The 20,007-nt window shown below is 37.1% G+C and overlaps 1 protein-coding gene across 1 annotated transcript in view; it reads left to right on the forward strand.

The window, feature by feature from the left end:
* SOX5 (SRY-box transcription factor 5) overlaps window positions 1-7,895 on the forward strand; it is a 399,232-nt gene extending 391,337 nt beyond the window's left edge. Inside the window, exons 14-15 of the mRNA XM_027129433.1 lie at window positions 1,044-1,260; window positions 2,875-7,895. Of these exons, the coding sequence (XP_026985234.1) occupies window positions 1,044-1,260; window positions 2,875-3,178 (521 nt within the window). The 3' untranslated portion in view covers window positions 3,179-7,895. The remainder of the gene's footprint in view (window positions 1-1,043; window positions 1,261-2,874) is intronic.
* Window positions 7,896-20,007: the final 12,112 nt, after the last annotated feature.

Below are 20,007 nucleotides of genomic sequence, written 5' to 3' on the forward strand. Positions count from 1 at the left end.
TAGTTGTTTTTTTGCAATCCTACTTGAATCCAAACCAAAATTAAAAGTGAAAAGAAAGGGAAAACCAATTTGGGCTAACATTACTAATGCATACTCTATCACAGGAAGTGACATTTTTATATATTATTGAAAGTGATTTATTAAGAGAAAAATATTACTGAACACATACTTATTATTGTGAGTTTTGATTTCTGCTAGATCCTATATAGTAGATGGGTATAGGTATGTAAGGATACATGTTGTACCACAATTTCAATTTCAATTCTGACTAAGTCTGAGTTAGTGATCCACAAGTTAATAGTTGTGTGACCTTGGGTAAGTTACTTCATCTATTTGAACTTCAATTTTTTAATCTTTAGAAATAGGTATAAATGTTGTCTGCTTACGAGATTATGGTGAAAGGTAAAAATGAAACAACTTATGTAAAGGTTTTAGTACGGTATCTAGCTCACAGTAGTTACCCAGTGCATGTTCATTAATGTATTTTTTAGAATTAGAATTTTAATGAAATAAATTTTTAACTAATCACATAAGCATATTTAAACATTTGGGGGAGGATGAGAATTACACGTACCATACGTTAGAAACCTTTGTAGTAAGTAATGTACCCTGCATAACAATACTCAGTAACTAGATAATTACCCTCAGATTCAAAATATGTAATGCATTTTTGAATAACTTTTCAGTTCACAGTTGAATTACATCATGGTCTAATGTAGAAATGAAAGATATTTCCATTAACTCATCTATGAGCTTTTAAGTACCTAAGGTACAAGTTTGGCTAAATTGTTCATTCAAGCCAGAAGAAAAATATTGCTTAGTGTTTGTATCTCTGGGTGCACAGTCTTTGAGGACACTGCCGCCAACACCTCTGTTCTTGTGGCATCTCACCTCTTGAGTCAGAGCTCACTAATCATAACCTTTTTATGTATTTCTGGGATTTGGCCAACATTTTTACTTTAGATTTTCGTGTTCTCAGTTATACCTTTTTAGGATCCTCAGCCGCTGTGCAAATGGGAATTGTGACGTTTTTTTCCTCATAGGATCTCGCTGGAAAGCTATGACAAACCTAGAGAAACAGCCATATTATGAGGAGCAAGCCCGTCTCAGCAAGCAGCACCTGGAGAAGTACCCTGACTACAAATACAAGCCCAGGCCGAAGCGCACCTGCCTGGTGGATGGCAAAAAGCTGCGCATCGGGGAATACAAGGCAATCATGCGGAACAGGCGGCAGGAAATGCGGCAATACTTCAACGTTGGGTAAGGACCTTGCGGTCATTTTCCCATAGAGAACATTTCCCGTTACGCTTAATGGGATGTGCGATGTATTTGTTTAGTTGCAAAGCAGCATTTTGAGAAAGCACCTGAGCACAGTGTATTTTCAGAGACTAAACTGTCCCCTTATAATCCTGAGAAAGAACACTTCATGTGAATTCATTCCAGGCTCCTAGAACAATGGCTCTGATGTGGGAGCTTTGTCAATAGCTGGTTTGAAAATAAAATATCTGAGAGTAAAGAATTTTGAAGTTTGCTATTAAAAACATAGAAGTCTTCCTGGTTCTTTTTCTTGCTGGTTTTCATCAATTCCAAGGCCTCACAGTGTAAATTCCACAGCAGCTAACAACTTAGCTGAGATAATACAACATAAAACTGATTCCAAAAGAAAGACTTGTTTCTGAATATAGCAGAGCCTCTGGGCTCTCAAGGCACACGTGTGGCCTTACAAGATCACATGAAGTAGGGATTCTCTTCAGGGTAGAACAAGTTGTGAACGGGAAAGTTTCCTTCTGAGTTAAGGATGCTTCTCTCAGTATGTCTTACCCTGCTTCCTATGGCAAAGGCCTGCAACCACATTGTTTCTGCATAATTTTATCAAAAAGCACAGAAATAAAGTTGTTCATATATGGAACAGTAAATAAGATCCTGAGAGCTTCTTAGAATAATAAGTACTGTTCTGAAAATGGCCAGAGGATACTTTACCAAAAAAACCACAAAACTTTTCTAATCTGCCCTATCCCCTCCACTCCCCTGAAAGAAGCTGCTTGCTTTGTCCAAAGGGTCTGTGATTTATATCCCAGTGCAGTACTCTTCTCCACACTGAGCACGAGACCCAGCGCTCCTTGGGGAAATCGTAAACAGACAAATGAATGAAAGAAGGCATAAATGAACATCATCTATTAATCCCTTCATACTTGGACCAGCTACAGAATATATCTGTGGAGCCCAGTGTAAAATGAAAATGCGGGGTCCCTGTTGAAAGGTTTTTTAAGAATTTCAAGATTGTGACAACAGAACTTTAAACCAAGTGTAGGATCTGTCTAAGCCCTGGGTCCTGTACAGCTGCAGAGGTGGTCCACCCATGAGGCCAGCCCTACTTCCTACCCCCGCTGAAAACTATTTCAGGGATGAGGTGGACCCTGTTCAGTTCTGGTGAGCTCTGGGCAGTAAAGTTTTATTTTGAGAGCTCTAAGACTTTAGGGTTTTTCCATTAAAATTGAATTATCTTTAGGTTTAATTCTTTTAAAAACTGTTTCGACATGTTGTAATGAAGGAAAAATTAACTCGGGCTCAGGGACTTGAGTTCTTCTGCTTAATCTTTCTGTCCCTCAGTTTCTTTTCATAAAGTAGAAAAGTAGCAATCACTTTAAGAATCAAATGGGTAACACGTGCAAATGCCTTGTAATCTATAAAGCACTACATAGAAGTAAGGTATTGGGATCAAAGTAGGATACAGTTTCCAAAATGTCGGGCAGCAGGGTAAAAATCATGACCTTCGAGTTGGACAACTTGAGCAAATTAATTATAGAGTAAGTAAGGCCTGCATCCAACCGTCCACTCACCCACGGTCTCTTTTTGGGAATTCCTCTCCAACAGGCAACAAGCACAGATCCCCATCGCCACTGCTGGTGTCGTGTACCCTGGAGCCATCGCCATGGCTGGAATGCCCTCCCCTCATCTGCCCTCAGAGCACTCAAGCGTGTCCAGCAGCCCGGAGCCTGGGATGCCTGTTATCCAGAGCACTTACGGCGTGAAAGGAGAGGAGCCACATATCAAAGAAGAGATCCAGGCTGAGGACATCAACGGAGAAATTTATGATGAGTACGAGGAGGAAGAGGATGATCCAGATGTAGATTATGGGAGTGACAGTGAAAACCATATTGCAGGACAAGCCAACTGATAAGGGTCAAAAGATTGTTGTGACCTTAGGACTTAAAGAAGCCCTAGCTGGTTCATCCTTACCAGTGGCCAAGCACATTAACTTTCTCATACACTGACTGTTACTTTAACTGTTAGTCTTAAATAGTTGGGACATCAGCTGACTAATAGACCTCAGCCTCAAAAGGCTTGGAAAGGAAATAAAAATACAACAAGCAAACAACAATATCAACAACAAGAGATTGAAATAAGCTATGGGTAAAATAATGCCAGTAATTCAGCTGCTACATCCAAGCACTGAAGTCTTACCCGTCAACTTTTTTTTTTAATAAACTTTATGGCTGTTTGTTCTACAATGTTCTAGAAATTCTCACTCAGGTACACAGTGCCAACAAGTGGCTTGTGAATGTGTTTTGTTGTTTTGTGCTACAGTTTTTAAAAAGAAATAAGTTTTGTTTTTTGGGGTTTCTGGGTTTTTTTCCTTTTCTTTCTTTCCTTTCGTTGTTTTTGTTTTTGTTTTTGTTTTCGGTAATGCACCTGACAGAAAAAAAAAAAAGAAAGATGAATTTCTCTTTACTTCTCTCCACCTTCTCCATCTCTATACTTTAAAGATGGGAGTCTGTGCATGGGGGGAAGAGGGAAAAAGAGCCTGTTTTTAACTTCCTTGCTATCCACCACAAAATAAGCAATCATTTTCTTTAGAGGACTTTCTTATCTGTTGCACACCACACTACATCTTTGAGCAAGTGCCAAATTTGTACTGAAGTATTGACCCAGTTGATTTTTTTCCCTTTCCTTTTTCCTGTTCCTTCTTAAATTAGGACAGTGTTATATCTTAGACAATCCCTTGAAAAACCTGAAATACCAGCAGCTGGTGAGATTTGACTTTTTTTTTTAATGGAAACTGTAGGTGCTGTTCTCAGGTGAAAAGAGAGAGAGAGAGACATAAGAAATTTAGAGAAAAAAATATTTTCTGATCTTGGATTTTTGTGTGTATGTATGTGTGTGATTATGGTACTAATTGGAATAATGTTGGACCATTGTGAGTTAAACCCACATCTGGGGATGAAATCCCACATCCTTCTAAGTGACTGGTCTGGAAGCAGCCATGACCTTGACTTTGCACTTCAAATGACAACCAATATAGGGCTCAGAAATTATATTTTTAAACTTCTAATATGATTATTATTGGATGGATCAGGTGGCCCTGTGTAATAGAGGGGTGCGTGTATAACAGGGAAGCAAACTGTTCCCAGATGTTCCTTCTCCCTGGTCAGATGGTTCCACTAACATTTCCTACCTAATGATTTCTGTTTGTTTTTCCTGTTGATAACTTCAAGCAAAACAATCATTGTTTCCCTTGAATATATTTGCCCATATTCTAGAAATATAGAATTAGCTTATTTCTTCAACATTCCATCCTTTCCTGATCAGGAAATGGAACTGATGATTTTATAAGGTATTTTTCATCCCTCCATGAAATGAGGTGGAGGCCATTTGCATTTCAGAATTGTGGGCCATGTGCATTTCATGCCGTAAAAGGCAGAACTTGATTAAAAGTTGTCACAGCCCAACAAGAGGGAGCCTGGCTGAGCCCAGCAACCCTTGCCACTGCTCTACTCTTGCTGTAAGATGAATCCACTGAAGTCCAATTTCTGATTCCAGCAGAGTGTGTGCATAGAGCAACAACCGATGGTGACGGGGCTGCTTAGACTTTGCCAGCCAAGTGCCAAGGCAGTCGTAGGGCTTGTCCAAATAAATGGGAAGTCATTTAAACTGAATTAGTGTTGTTTGTGCTGAACCATCAGACAGTAAATACTCCAACCAGTAGCTTGGATGTGCTATGGTTTTCACTCCAGTCATCATTTTCCTATCCCACCCTCCCCAAACCTGACCCTAAAGTTTGATTTTTTACATATACATAAGAAAAAAATCCTTTTTATTTTTCTCTCTCTCAAAAGACTTGCTCTGGGGTTTTGCTTGGAGGAGCTAATCATATCCTGCATGTCAGAGACTTTGCTTTGTTTGTTTTTCTGTTTGTTTTTGATGACTGTATTTTCATTTGAACTGCCTCTTTTTGCTAGTGTTGTAATAATGATGATGATGATGATAAAATAATAATAATAATAGTAATAATAATAATAATGGTCAGCTGTTCCCAGATTAGTAAGTTATGCATAATTTATTTCTCCCTTTCTATTTTATTCTCCTCTGATTTGGAAGTACAGCCAATAAGTTGTTAGATATTTAAAACAAATTTCCATCTCCAACATGTATATATATATATGTATACATACATATATATATGCGCACACACACACACACAAACACATTCACTCACACAGTTTCATTTATCCTTCCATAAGTTTTCTCCTTTTTAAAAGTTTGGCCCCAACAAATGTCACGTTCCGGCGTTTAATACCTACAAGTGAATTAATGGGAGGGTCGTATTCAATCTCAGTTAACTTAGGCTCTCATCACTCATTTTAGTTATTTAATTGCCACAGTCATCTACAGCCAATTTCTCTTTTGTTTTTGTTCGTTTTGTTTTTAAGCACTCTGGATAAAAAAATGGACATTTGTTTTTATATCGTTATTATGTACAATGTGAAAACAGATTTTTAAAAATTTGTTCTGTCTTTGTTAACAAATTCTTTCTGACTTATGTGGGTTCACCTCTCACGTTTGCTGGACACTTATTTTCCACCATGTTATAAAGATGCTTTGTTTTCATTTCATGACTTTGGGCTACAAGAATACTTTGTTTTAGCTCCAGGTAGATGCCACTGAGGGCATTCATGGCTGACACAAATTCTAACACACTTACCAGTGAATTGACAAAACACTTCTGTTTGGTCTTTTTGTTTGTTTTTTACTTGTTTTATTTGAAGGGGAAAATGAAATTGTTAATGGTGACCTTTAACGGCTGAAATTCAGAAGTTAATTTTATTTAGTTAGATTTATGTCAGAGAGACAAAACTGTGCATGGATTGAAACAAAAGCGAGTCCATAGCTTTGCATTATGTTCTCTTGTTCTGATGTCTGATTCACTGGGGGTCACAATTGTTTTGCCTTAATTTTCCCCAAAAGAAAACAAACAAAAAATCATATTAATGTTTAAAGTGCTTTGAAGTCATTTGATAACAGGTGCTATGAATGGCAGCCTACTGGGTTAGCACATTGCCTTCTGGCATTTGATTGGTTTATCATTTTTGTAAAGGATCCTAAAACCTTGTATTCTTTTTCTGTGCCCCGTGATGACCAAAAAAGATAAGGGAGAGGAAATGAGAGTAAGATCAAACTCAAATGAACATAAAGTCTCCCTTCTCTCCCCTTTCCTACCTACCTGTTCACATTTCACATTACTTGCTCTCTCTCTCTCTCTCTCTCTCTCTCTCTCTCACACACACACACACACACACACACACACACACACACACAAACACAAACCACAGGCACATACGCTAACCCTAGTACTGAGGGATAATCTTGCCAGAATTCTGTTTTTTATGGCTGTTGTAATCAGTTCTTCTAAAAACAGTCATGTTTTAATATGAATCTAAGAGCATCACTGGAGAAAATAGGTTAAAGTTCATATATAAGTTACTAAGAATTTGTCTAGTCACAATTGTATAAAATAACAAAACTGTTCTTCAGTCCACTTATACCTAAATTAGTTAAGTCGATTTTTAACATTTATTTGGCATCTACAGTTAAGAGTTAACCATGTATAAAATCCCTCCCAAAGAACATAATCATTATTGAAACCAAATCCTCTTATAAGGAACAAATATAAAAGAATTTCTTTGATGAAGTTATTTCATAGGTTTGATTTTGGAGTAGACTTTTTACCTTAATTCATTTAAAGAAAATTATCTTTAAATATTTTATGGTCCAATTTCAGATATTTTCTTAATCCAGAAGATGTTACTGTTCCCAGAAGAAACTTCTTATATCACATTTAAAACATCAAAAATCATTATGTTTTCATTCATTCTAATGGGTAAATTATTTGAATTGTAATAAACAACTGTATATTTACAAACAGGTTTATAAAATATTTGTCTATCAAGTTAATAGTAAAATAAAAATTATGGGGTCTGCAAGGAAAGATATGAAGCCCACTTAAAGTGGTTCAGAGATCTCTTTTGTCTTATAGGGCATAGGTTTTCTTTTAGACAGGCTTTTACAGTATTTAATTTTAAAGTTTCCTATAACTATCAATTTCCCAGGTTGAAGATGATGTTGGGTTTTCTACTGATTGATTCCTGTCCTCCCCAGTGTTTCTGTCACTGGTTCATTAAAACAGTATTTATACAGCTCCACTGGCTCTAAAGCTCTTAGTCCTAATGTTTTGGATTTTATGAGTAAAAATGGGAAAATGTAGAAAAGAGACAATCAAATGCCTGGAGCTTAAAACAAAGTATGTGCAACCTACCATCTCACTTGAAATTTAATAAAATAAATAATTATGTAAATATAACATAGAGTTATAGATTTATATTTTGTTCATAACACATAGTGTAATATAAGTTGTATATTTTCATGTTTTTGGTTTTATGTTATCATTCATGCCACAATAAAAATAAAACAGGAGTTTATGTACTCTTAAAAAAAAAGATGTGGGTTGCCACCAACCTGTTTGTTTTTGTTTTTGTTTTTTGTTTTTGCATTCTCTTTTTTCAGTATTACTGCCATGCAAGGCACCAATAAAAACAGCAAATGTGTTCTTTACCTATTATACTGTGTTTCTTTTCACAATTCTTATTATGGCGGTTTAATCATTAGTCTTCTTATAAAAAGAGCAAAAGTATGAAAAATAATTTAATTTTGTTTCCGATATAGATAACCTCACTTCCTGAAGTTGACTTTGAACTGAGAACTAAGGGTTTAGATCTTAGAGGTGGACATTCAAGAAGGCCTCTTTATAACGCATCTCATGAGAGAGCTTCACTGTAACGTCAGAAGTTATCCTTCTTGTATGTAATTGAAGCTAATAACACTTAAAAATCCTGCAGCCTGAAGCACGCTTAATGTCATTTTTCCCAAGCTTGACGCTATCATTGGGGCAGGGTTTCTACACTTTAGAACTGAATTTCAGTCTATTGTTGGTATAGAAATTCTAAATTTCAGATTATGAAAGTAAGAACTATAAATAATTTTTACTGGTATCTAATTTACAATAATGGATATTTCTAAATTGTTTAACATTCTGACATTTACCCTCGGGATTCTACCTTCAGCTTTTTAAGCAAATGTTAAAACAAGAAGGCTCCTTTTCTTCCAGTGGCCATTTTTGCTTGTCTCTTCCACCATAATATGTATTTCTATCTTGATAGTTTTATGTGTAATCATTTCCCATAAAGGTTTTGGTTGGTTGGTTGGTTGGTTGTTTAATTGGGTGGTTTTTAAATAAGTATCAAGAAACTGGGTTGCATAACATCTGGTTCAAATGAATATGAAGTAAGTATATAAAGAAGGTATGTTCTACTAACACTTTTCCCATTGTAACCCTTCACAGAAGTATCAGTAGTTTACAATGTCTGGTCCGTGGGCTACCTGCTTTAGAATTAACTGTTAAAAATGTAGATTCTTAGGCCAGACTCCAGATGTAGTGAATCAGAATCTCTAGGGATAGGGATAAACCTGTTGCTATTAACCAGCTCCAAATAATTATTCTGCATGCCCTAGTGCTTCAAAACAACCAAGAGATGGGGCTATTTTCCACTTTTATCTACCTTTTGTGCATGTCACATTCTGCAGATCCTATTGCCTACCATACTTTAACCTTAGGCCTCTATAAAAACCTCTGTGAAGCTGAGGGTCAGTGATTCATCAAGAGTTTGAGGCTAGAAAGAGTCCTCAATCTGTCCCTTCATAGATTAGATTGTTTTTGAGGGCATTTGATCCACCAGAACATGTGCACATGTTATCCTTGTTTCTCTGCTTCTCCTTTTGTTCATCATGGCAAAGCAGTAGGCTTCAGAGACTCCAGACCAGTCGGACACCGGAAATACAACTGAAACACACAAAACTATACCCACTTAATATTTGCCAAAAAATTGAGGTGCTTTTGAAAGGAAAATATCCATTGTAGAAGTGGAGAAATGATCATTCCGTGTAGTGTTTTTAGTAGACCACCTACAGCTACAGTGGTCACAGTCTCATCCTGTTTCTTCAGGAAGCAGCATCGTAGGAGTATGTTAAGTATATGTAGATGGGGAAATCTTGTCTGCTTACGAAAGCTTGGTTCACCCAAGGTGCAAAATCCCACCTTTGGTCTCCTTCCTACCAAACAAAGTTCTTTGTTTTGTCCTGTCACACTGCATTTTAGAAACATTCTTTTCTTGGCCTTTGTGTTTTTTAGTTTCTTACGGAATATTTAGGACTAGCATGCAATAGTAGATTGTTTTCTTACTGACAATTCCTTGAACAACCAGAAAAATTCTGGCAATAGTGAAAAGAAATCCATTCTTTTTTTTTTTTTTAATCTCAATTCTGACAGTTTTAGAAATTGGTGTTTGAGGAAGTTCACATATGTGTTTTTTAAAAAATCAAGATACTGAAAAAAAAAATCAAGATACTAAAAAAAAAAAAAAAATCAAGATACTGTCATTCTTACCAAATTTTAAAGTTCAGATGTTATCCCTACTTATAACTTGACATCATCATGGAAACCTCAATTATAACTATGGGGGTGAAGGTAAGCATGAATTAGTTCAATATCTAAGTTAAAGAATATTTATGAAAAATATCCAATTTATTTTTCTTGAGTTTCTAAAGCAACCTAGTAACTAGCTGAGATGAACTGTTTTATAAGTAAGCATTGTAATTAGTATGTAAAGCATATGCAATAGTATTGCTAAAAGTTCTTAAAAATAGTTACATTTTATTAAACAGGCTAAACATCTGTTCTGCAATTTAGTTTGTTCTACCAATTTGCTTAGCAAAACTATTGGGTTGGCCAGAAAGTCCGTTTGGGTGTTACAGAAAAACCTGAACGAAGTTTTTGGCCAACCCAATATTTTTACCACCAAGAATGAACCAGTTCAGCTCTGATCACAGTATTTTATCGTTTTGCAACTAGGTCCAGATACGTGAGATTTTACTCTCCCTATTATTACCATTTTCTAAAGATACAAGTGAATATGGTGTGGAATGGTACTTTGTTGGTATTCAAAATACAACCAAGAGAATGAAAGTTGTTTTATCATTAATGTCTCCACTGATTCAATTTAAAAGCGAAAAGAAAAATTACGAGAACAACCGTAGGAATCCAGTAGGCCTAAGTAAACACCATCATTTTGTACATTGCCTGTTCAATTTAGTATTAAATTTCAGATTCTGGAAAGCAATCCTAATTACACACAAACTATAAAATATATTTGAAATAAAGTCTTGTTTATAAAAATCACTGCTGTGATAACTTTTAAAATCACTGTTGTGATAACTTTTTTTAATAAATTCATGTGGTCCTGGTAGAAAGTTGGAGGAACCATAGAAAATATTTAGATAATTACTTACATGGAAGTAAGTAATTACTTACATGGGAGACTGGCTTTGTTCAAATTGTTCTAACGTTGGCCTTCGGTAAGCATTCATTTTGCCTTATATTTCAAACCTACAATTGACTACAAGTTTATAAATTGTGGTTGCATGAACTTAAGTTTGATTCAGGACTACAATTATTACTAGTAGGCCCCAAATAATTACACAAGTTGTCTTTTTTATTTGGGAATGATCTTTGATCATGATTGTCCTCTACTGGGTTAACATGCACAAGAGGGGTTAATCTGCTTTCTTATGGTCAGGGCTTATTTGACATCTGGAAGATGAATTAAATTGCCAGTGGTATAACACTGGGCACAAATGCTAACTAAAGATATTGAAGAGAGAATTTTAGATTGTCCTCATTAAAGAGTTATCCATTTCCCTGTAACCCACTGATTTTACAGATCTATAAGCTTTGATATTATAGCCTATTATATCACCTATATCTTAGACTCTTGCTTATAAAATCCTCTGGTGTAGCTTTATCTTTGTCTCCTATTGTTACAGTAAACACTTTAAAAGGTCACTTAATTTTTCAGATACTTCAAGATCCCCCAAAGTTTATGTTGACAAACTGTGATAAAGTTTTATAAGTTTTACACTTTTCATGTAAATTTTAAACACACAAAATCTGAGTTTGTATCATGAAAAAATATTTAGACATTTTTATGAGTGAAAAATCCAAATCAGGGAAAATGATAAAAATCATAGGAGGTAGTATGGTTTGTCTTTCCTTGTCTTAATGACTCAGTATTTGGCAAATATTAAATTAATAATGCTAACCTGGTCCTTCTGGCAATAAAAAGCCAAACTCTTGTCAAAGTTGATGAGTCTCTGCTCCCTAGTGCATCATGTTGACTACATGTCAATTCATAGGCTCTTTCTCCCTCTTTCAAAATTGGAATGGTGGGCTTCCCTGGTGGCACAGTGGTTGGGAGTCTGCCTGCCGATGCAGGGGACACGGGTTCGTGCCCCGGTCCGGGAGGATCCCACGTGCCGCGGAGCGGCTGGGCCCGTGAGCCAGCACGTCCGGAGCCTGTGCTCCCCAACGGGAGAGGACACAACAGTGAGAGGCCCGCGTACTGCAAAGAAAAAAAAAAATTTGGAGTGGCTTACAATAAATACACAAGTACAGAAATGCCAGCACAGTTAGCACATAGCAATTAGACAATAGGTAAAGAGTAAGAAATAAAAAGAAATCACACATATACTTACACATTATAGAAACACACACACATATTCCTTTTTTCTTACTCTTTACCTTTTGTCTCTTTACAGAAGAGATGTGTGTGTGTGTGTGTGTATACACTGTCCGAGGAGGACAACGCTAATCATTAAAAAACAACTCATTTTCATAGCAACCAGGGCAAAGAAGCTACATGGATTAGAGAATTCTCATTGCTTAATTGAAGGAAGCATGCAAGTTTATCATGAGAAATAAACCTTCATTGCCCTAAATTCTCAGATGGATTTCACACTTAAGGGATAAGGAACAATACAAAGTGCCACTTTATGTAAGCAGATTTACAAAAGCTGTAGATTTGTTTCGTATATGCTTACCTATCAGTCCTTAAGCAGTTTTATAAAGACAATTTGCAGGGGGTCAGAGAGGAAGATAGTATACATATGAATAGATAACTGGATATATGGATTAAACAAGGATTTACAAAGGATAAAGCTGGAAGAATTGTGATTGGGATGCATATTTATCATGTCCCATAGACTAGCTTTTTCAACAATCAGATGTTTCACATTGGCTTTTATGCTATGTTCAGTATTATGATAGGTCTATACAAGATATAAAGCAAAGAAGACTAGCACACGTTAAGCAAAAAAACAATACAAGAATATGATTAATGAAACAGACTGTAAGTGACACAGGATTTCAAATCAGAACAAGAATCATTTTCATATTCACTGAGACTTCAGCTTCTAAATGAATGTAGTAGGTGGTGAATGGCCAACCTCCCACTGGAACAACTAGAAAAAGCTGGAAAAATACCCCCCAAATTATATTTTAGGGAATTAGAAAACTATGGAAGAAATGAGGGCTAGATGAACCATAATTTCAGAAAAGCAAAAATTCATCTAAGGTGAAGCTGATGATTACTAACCATTCCTATTTGGTGAAAACATTATCAAATTCTGGGTTTTGCTATAAAAGACTTGGCAACTTATGGGTGAAAGAGAAACCAGCAAAGTACCTGTGTGGATCCAAAGTGCCTAAGTGGAAACTTGAAGGACCTCAAATGCAAGATTGGTTTTACTAATGGCATATTTGCTGAGTTCTAGAGCTGTATGGGATGTTGGAGATTCATGGCAAGCTTCCAAAAGAAAGATTGAAATCTCCTATGTCATTTAGTCCTTAGGAAACAAAGACCAGCCATAGATCTGGGACCTGACTCAAGCGTACAGCTAATCACACTCTCAAGATAATTGCCACATTTTATCTTCAAGGGGAAGATGCTGGAGAGTTGAGCTGAGAACCTTCTAAGGGCAGACCTGACTCCCCTGTAGTTTTTCATGGCTGAGGAGACAAATATCCAGCATGCTCACAAGCAAAGCTTGGGAAAATTACACTCTGAGACAAAATAGAGGCAGCCTGAGTACCACTAAAACTGCCAAGCAACCTTGACACAGCTAAATCACTGGTAAGGGTAAAATGATCACCCATCTGCCTAGCATGAGAATATGAAGCTCCACTCCGGTGGAAGGTTAAATCATATGGGTTCTTTTATTTGAAAAGTTTAGGGAAAAAAATCTAAACACATGCAAAGGCAAAATTTACAATCAAGAGAAAAAGAACAGTAGATGTTTATCTATAGATGATACTGATATTGAAGTTAGCAAAGACTTTAACACAAGTAGAGCTTAATATATTCAGGAAAATAGATGAAAATAGACAAAATAAAGAGATGAGATCTACAAATAATAATCAATTAGGCAAAGAAGAGCACAGAGTTAGTGAAAATAAAAAGTTTAATAAAAATATACAGATGTATCAAAAGTTCACCCTGTGACTCAGAGCCCCCTGACCCAGGAACAGCTCATCCCCAACCTGGCCATGAAAGAGGTCATTGATGCGTTCATCTCCGAGAATGGCTGGGTGGAGGACTACTGAGGCAGGGTGGGTGTGTGAGCCACTCACACGCCTTGCCCGGTACCCTGGCTCAGGAGGGCCTTGGGCAGTAGTCTCTAGCCGCTGTACATAGTTTGTGTCCCTAGATCCCTGTCCTGGTGTCCCCAAGCCCACCGCCATCAGTTCTTCTGGGTCATAAGCCTTCCCCATCCTCCTTCTTGGCCAGAAACAGCAGGTGAGAGTGGGCTGGGCTGAGGCTGCCACTGCCACCTCTGTCCCTGTAATAAAATCTGTGAGCACTATAAAACAAAAACAAAACAAAACAAAAAAATAAAGAGATAATCACTGAGAAATTTTCACATAAAAGATACTGAACAGATTCAAGAAACTTAGTTAATCCAAGCAGGACAAATAAAAGGAAACCACATATATAAATTCTCTAATGAAACCATTGAAAACCAAAGACAAATTTTTAAAAACAGCCAGAGAAAAGAACACATCATTGTCCAGAAAATGGCAATAAGACTAACAGCTGACTTCTCAACAGAAACAAACAGTGGAATCTAGAAACAGTGAAATTGCATTTTTATAGTGCTGCAAGAACTTGCCAAACTAGAATTCTACATACCCAAAAACAATCTTACCACAATGAAGTTGCAATAAAGCTATTTTGAGACAAACTAAAGCTTGGAGGACCCATCACCAATGGATCTGACTACAAGAAATATTAAAGGGATGTCTTCAGGTTGAAGGAAAATGATTCTACATGGAAAAAATGGGACTATAGTTATAAATTAAAAGTATTGGAAATGATAAAGTATGTGTGATATATAAATAAGTTGGGTCTGTACACAGTGCTTTGTCAAGTTTTGAATAAATGTGCAAGTAAATGCATAACAATAATAATGGGAAAATGGAAGGGGATAAATAAATTTTAAAGATTCTAAATGTCTAGCAGTATCAGGAAGTTAATAATGTGGTCTCTAGGGTGACCAAAAATAGAATGGTGAAAGAATGAATAACCGACTTTTTGACAGAAGGAAAAAATGGTACAATAAAGCAATTTAATCTAAAAGAGGACTAGATTACATGCTACCACAAGAAATATAAACCAAAATTATTATTAATTCATTGTTGGAGTATGCTTTTTAACATTTATTTTTAAATATTTAGCAGTTTTAGGTTCACAGCAAAACTGAAGGGAAAGTACAGATATTTCCCAGATAGGCCTTGTCCCCACACATATCAGTTTGTGAATATCACAAAATAACTTGCTAGGATTTTATTGAAATTGTGTTGAATCTATAGATCAAGTTGAGAAGAACTGGCATCTTGACAATATTGTCTCCCTATCCATGAACATGGAATAATCTCTCTGTTTACTTAGTTCTTCCTTGATTTTATTCATCAGAGATTTATAGTTTTCCTCATATAGATCTTGTATATATTTTGTTAGATAATACCTAAGCATTTCATTTTGGGAGGTGAGTTTCATTGAATTTTTAAATGTTCCTGTGGCATTGTTTTGGGATTAGTGTTTGTAACATTTCAATAATCAACAAAGTAACTTTCTTTTATAATTGCATCTTCTTGAATGGGGCTGGGAACACAACAAAACTTCTCTGGTATACAAATAATCTGATCTATACTCCACAACCATGGATTTGGGAGTACATTATCAAACCCTGAGGACATCAAGGAATCTTCATAGGGGGAGACAAAAATATCTAAGTGATATTTTTATGATTAAATATCATAAGTGATTTATGAAAATAATACATAAGCTACAATTTACGTGTTGAAGAAAAAAAGAAGAAAACCAGAAAAGAAGAAAGGCTTGAAGGAAATGATTAAAATTTAAAATGCCAAATTTATATTTGGATCCTTCTCTAAAAGGTATAAATCTGGAATACCCTATTACTATTTATCACTTTATATGAATGAATTGAGTACAGTAAATGATCAATTTTATAAAATTTATGATCGTGGTTTTTTTTGTTTGTTTTTTTGTTTTTTTTTTTTGCGGTATGCAGACCTCTCACTGTTGTGGCCTCTCCCGTTGCGGAGCACAGGCTCCGGATGTGCAGGCTCAGCGGCCATGTCTCATGGGCCCAGCTGCTCCGCAGCACGTGGGATCCTCCCAGACCAGGACACGAACCCTCGTCTCCTGCATCAGCAGGCAGACTTTCAACCACTGCACCACCAGGGAAGCCCATAATCGTGTTTTTTAATGTAATAATTAAAAGTCATTTAGGAATTGTTTGTATAGGGACATCATTATAACATTCTGGGAAAAAAACTTCAATTTTCAGTTCCACACTTTAGTTTTAGTTTAGTTTCCACTTACTGCAATAGTTGCTATATTAGTTTGCTAGGGCTGCTGTAACAAAAAACCACAGACTGAGTGGCTTAAACTTTATTTTCTCACAGTTCTGGAGGCTGGAGGACCAAGATGAAGCTGTTCGCAGCTGGGTTTCTTCCAAGGTCTCCCTCCTTGGTTTTTAGAAGGCTGCCAACTCCTCACATCCTCACATGGTCTTTGTGCACCAGCATCCCTCTTGTCTCTCTGTGTGTCCTAATCTCCTCTCCTTATAAAGACACCGTTCAGACTGATTTAGGGCCCACCCTCATGCCCTCATTTTAATTTAATTACTTCTTTAAAGGCCTTACCACCAAATATAGTCACATTCTGAGGTACTGGGAGTGGGGTAGGGTGGTTAGGGCTTCAACATATGAGTTTGGAGCAGACACGTTTTAGTCCGTAACAGCTGCCTCAAGATAATTGTAAACAATAAACTAGCATTTCAGCGAATCCTCTTTGAATTCAAACCTGAATGATTTCCCTGGTGAAACCCAGGACTGATTCCTCCAGGGCAGTGGTCCTGAACCTTTTTGGCAGCAGGGACCTGTTTTGTGGAAGACAATTTTTCCACGGACCCAGGGTTGGAGGGATGGTTTTAGGATGATTCAAGCTTATTACATTTATTGTGCACTTTATTTCTATTATTATTACATTGTAATATATAATGATATAATTATACAACTCACCATAATGCAGAATCAGTGGGAGACCTGAGCTTATTTTCACTTGCCACTCACTGATAGGGTTCTGATATGAGTCTGCAAGCATTTCCCAGAAATGAAACTTGAGTTGGGCCTTAAAGAGTAAGTTTATTGAGTAAAGAACAAGAGAATGATGTTTCCCTGACAGGAAACAATGTGAACAAATATAATAGATGGGGTTCTGAAAGTGTGTGGCATTTTCAAAAAAGTGACCTCCTAGTGCATAAAGTGTGGAAGAAACTGTCACGATATCAGGCTGGGGAGAGAAATCAGAACCTGACCAATAAGATCCTTGCAAGGGCTTCCCTGGTGGCGCAGTGGTTGAGAGTCCGCCTGCCGATGCAGGGAACACGGGTTCGTGCCCCAGTCTGGGAAGATCCCAGATCCCACATGCCATGGAGCGGCTGGGCCCATGAGCCATGGCTGCTGAGCCTGCGCGTACAGAGCCTGTGCTCCACAACGGGAGAGGCCACAACACTGAGAGGCCCGTGTACCACAAAAAAAAAAAAAGATCCTTGTAAAATCATTTTTTAAAACCATATCACTCATAGTATCTTATTTTATTATTATTTTCATTATTATCATAGCTAACAATTTCAAGCTGCTTTATCGATATATAGTTCACATACCACACAATCCATCCATTTAAAGAGTACAATTCAATGGTTTTTACAATGTTTACAGAGTTGTGAAATCATGTTCACAGTCCATTTTAGAGCATTTTTATCACCCCCAAAAGAAACTGTCCGCATTAACAGCCACTCTCCTTTTCTCCCAACTCCTCAGCCCTCGCAGCCATCCAAGCACGAGTATTTTTAAGCAGCAGAATTGTATGGTCAAATTCTTGGTTTCACTAAAGGACAAGAGACCAGTCAGGAGGCTGAAGAGATAGTCCAGATGAGCAATAATGAGTAGAACTATGGCAGATCCATATGGAAGCTCATGGAACACAAGATATCTAAAGAGAAAGTTCTGGTTGTTATGTGAATGCGTCCTTCCCTTATTCACAAATCCAAATCTGTGGTTCACAGGTAAAGACTCAACTAAAAGGAGCACCCATCGCATCAACTCTAAGACTCTATGCACTATAAAATACACTATTAATTCGTATATCACTAAGAAAGTAAAAGTGCCAATTAATCTAAGGTGTTATTTGTTTCTTATTGCATGGACTGTAAGATGCTTCCTGATTTTAGAGATGCCAAAAATGTGGGGGGGAAAGTGTATCTTAGAATCCTTCATGAAATACAGTATAGAATAATATTAATAATACAATTAGTAACAATGAATCATAATTAGTATTTTGTAAATAAAATATTTATTTTGCAAGTTTTATTTAACAAAGCATTGTAAAATAAGTTCTAACAGCAAATCACTTATTCCATTTCCTTAATACAAGTGTGTTTGTAAAAAAGAAAAACCTTCTCAAAGATTTACTTTTGTCAATTTGTGAATGACCATGACAATTGTAATTGAAATCTTTATACTATTGCTACTTCCAAAAGATATCTGAGACACCAACAAAAACATAGGCACCATGCAACAGATAGGAACTAAGAAAAAATAAGGACTTCTGGTCCCCCAAAGCCATGGCAGCCCTCCAAAAATTACCAGTGGGTAATATAACTACCCAGCTTTTACTGGCTTGTTTATAAACTTGCCATTGACTCTTTTTGGACACATTTCTAGTTGTTAGAATATGCTTTATTTCTATTACCTCATTTCCACTTTGCTGATTTGTGTCTCCATTTGTTTCTACATACAGGCAACAGAATTGACCACATATGTTAGTGAGTTCTACTTACTGTCCTAGTAACTGCCTTTGGACAACTTGTTGGTATGTCAGGGCTTCCTCTTCTTTCCAGAAAAATCTCTGGCTGCAATGAGATGGACCTATCCCTGCATCCTTCCTTTGCAGTGGGTCCCTCTACTGCTCTGTTTTTCCTCAAACATGGTTTCCTAGCCCGCCTCCCCCAAGCCCCACCCCAGGCTAGCTCTATGTTTGCTTCTCTCCAACATCTTCAGATCCTGAACTGAGTCCCTGAGAATTCTTCTGTACCCATAACAAGCTGTTACCCAAAAACTGGGTTTTCCTCTTGGTGGGTGTCGAGCCAAAAGACACAACCAAGCCAAAGATTGGGAGAAGGGAGGATTTATCACCTGCAGCAAATAAGGAGAACACCAGGGATCTTTCCCAAAGCAGTGTCTCCTCAAACAGCAAAATTAGGGAAGTTTTATACATGCATATTCATGAAGGGGCTTGGGTGGTTGAGAGTCCAAGCTTTAGCTGATTGAAGGCAGGAGGGTCAGAAAGGTCAACATCATCATCACTTAAGTTCCAGTTGATCTGGTGGTTGAGCTCTTCGGGCTAATCTTTGCCACTGACACAGAATAAGGAGCCTTTACAACTGATATCTTTTCTATTGTTACTTCTCTTGCCTGATAACGGTCCTTTGTTTCTGCATTTTTTGTTCCCTTAAAGTCATTAATTACCAAGAACTGTTCGAGGGCAAGCATTGTGGTCAAGCTTAGATCACAAAATGGTTAGATCAAAAGTAGCTTCTCTTAAGTCAAGAAAGCCATGCTTAGTTCTCTTTTCCAGGTCCCCTTCCTTATCTGGTTACAAAACTTTAGAAAAAAGAAATTGCCCAAGTCGCCATTGGCATTTTTGTCCTCCCCTTCCTTCTGTACTGCCTCTAACTGCCCCTCGTTTCTCTGCTTTTACTTACTTTCCTCTTTATAGTTATTTTACTTGTTTTTACCTTTTTTTTCTTGTATGTCATGTAGCTTTTGCTGCTTTACCACATTTCCTTTGCAGATTTTACTCGTCAATTCGAATATCTCTTTGAACTTCTCCCCTCCCCCAAATAGTAGGGGTATGACAGGAAAGACAGGACATTGGGCATCTCCAACTGTCCCTTGACTTGGATCGTGGCACCAGGAGGTCTGAGTTCGCACTAGTGTAATCTGCTAAAAACCTGACTAGGGCTATTGAACACAACAAGAATACCCCAGGTCAGACTACCATCCCCTCGTAAGGCACACTCCCTTTCTTTCCTGGGTAATGATGCACAAAGCTTCTTTTTCATCTCTTCCCAACAAATATCCATCAAGTGTGTAAATGTGTGTTTAAGACCAGGTGCCCGGGCTGTATCCCG

The sequence above is a fragment of the Aethalodelphis obliquidens genome, unplaced genomic scaffold, assembly GCF_003676395.1.
Source record: "Aethalodelphis obliquidens isolate GAN/ISIS:26980383/991018 unplaced genomic scaffold, ASM367639v1 scaffold36, whole genome shotgun sequence".
Classification (NCBI taxonomy): Eukaryota; Metazoa; Chordata; class Mammalia; order Artiodactyla; family Delphinidae; genus Aethalodelphis; species Aethalodelphis obliquidens.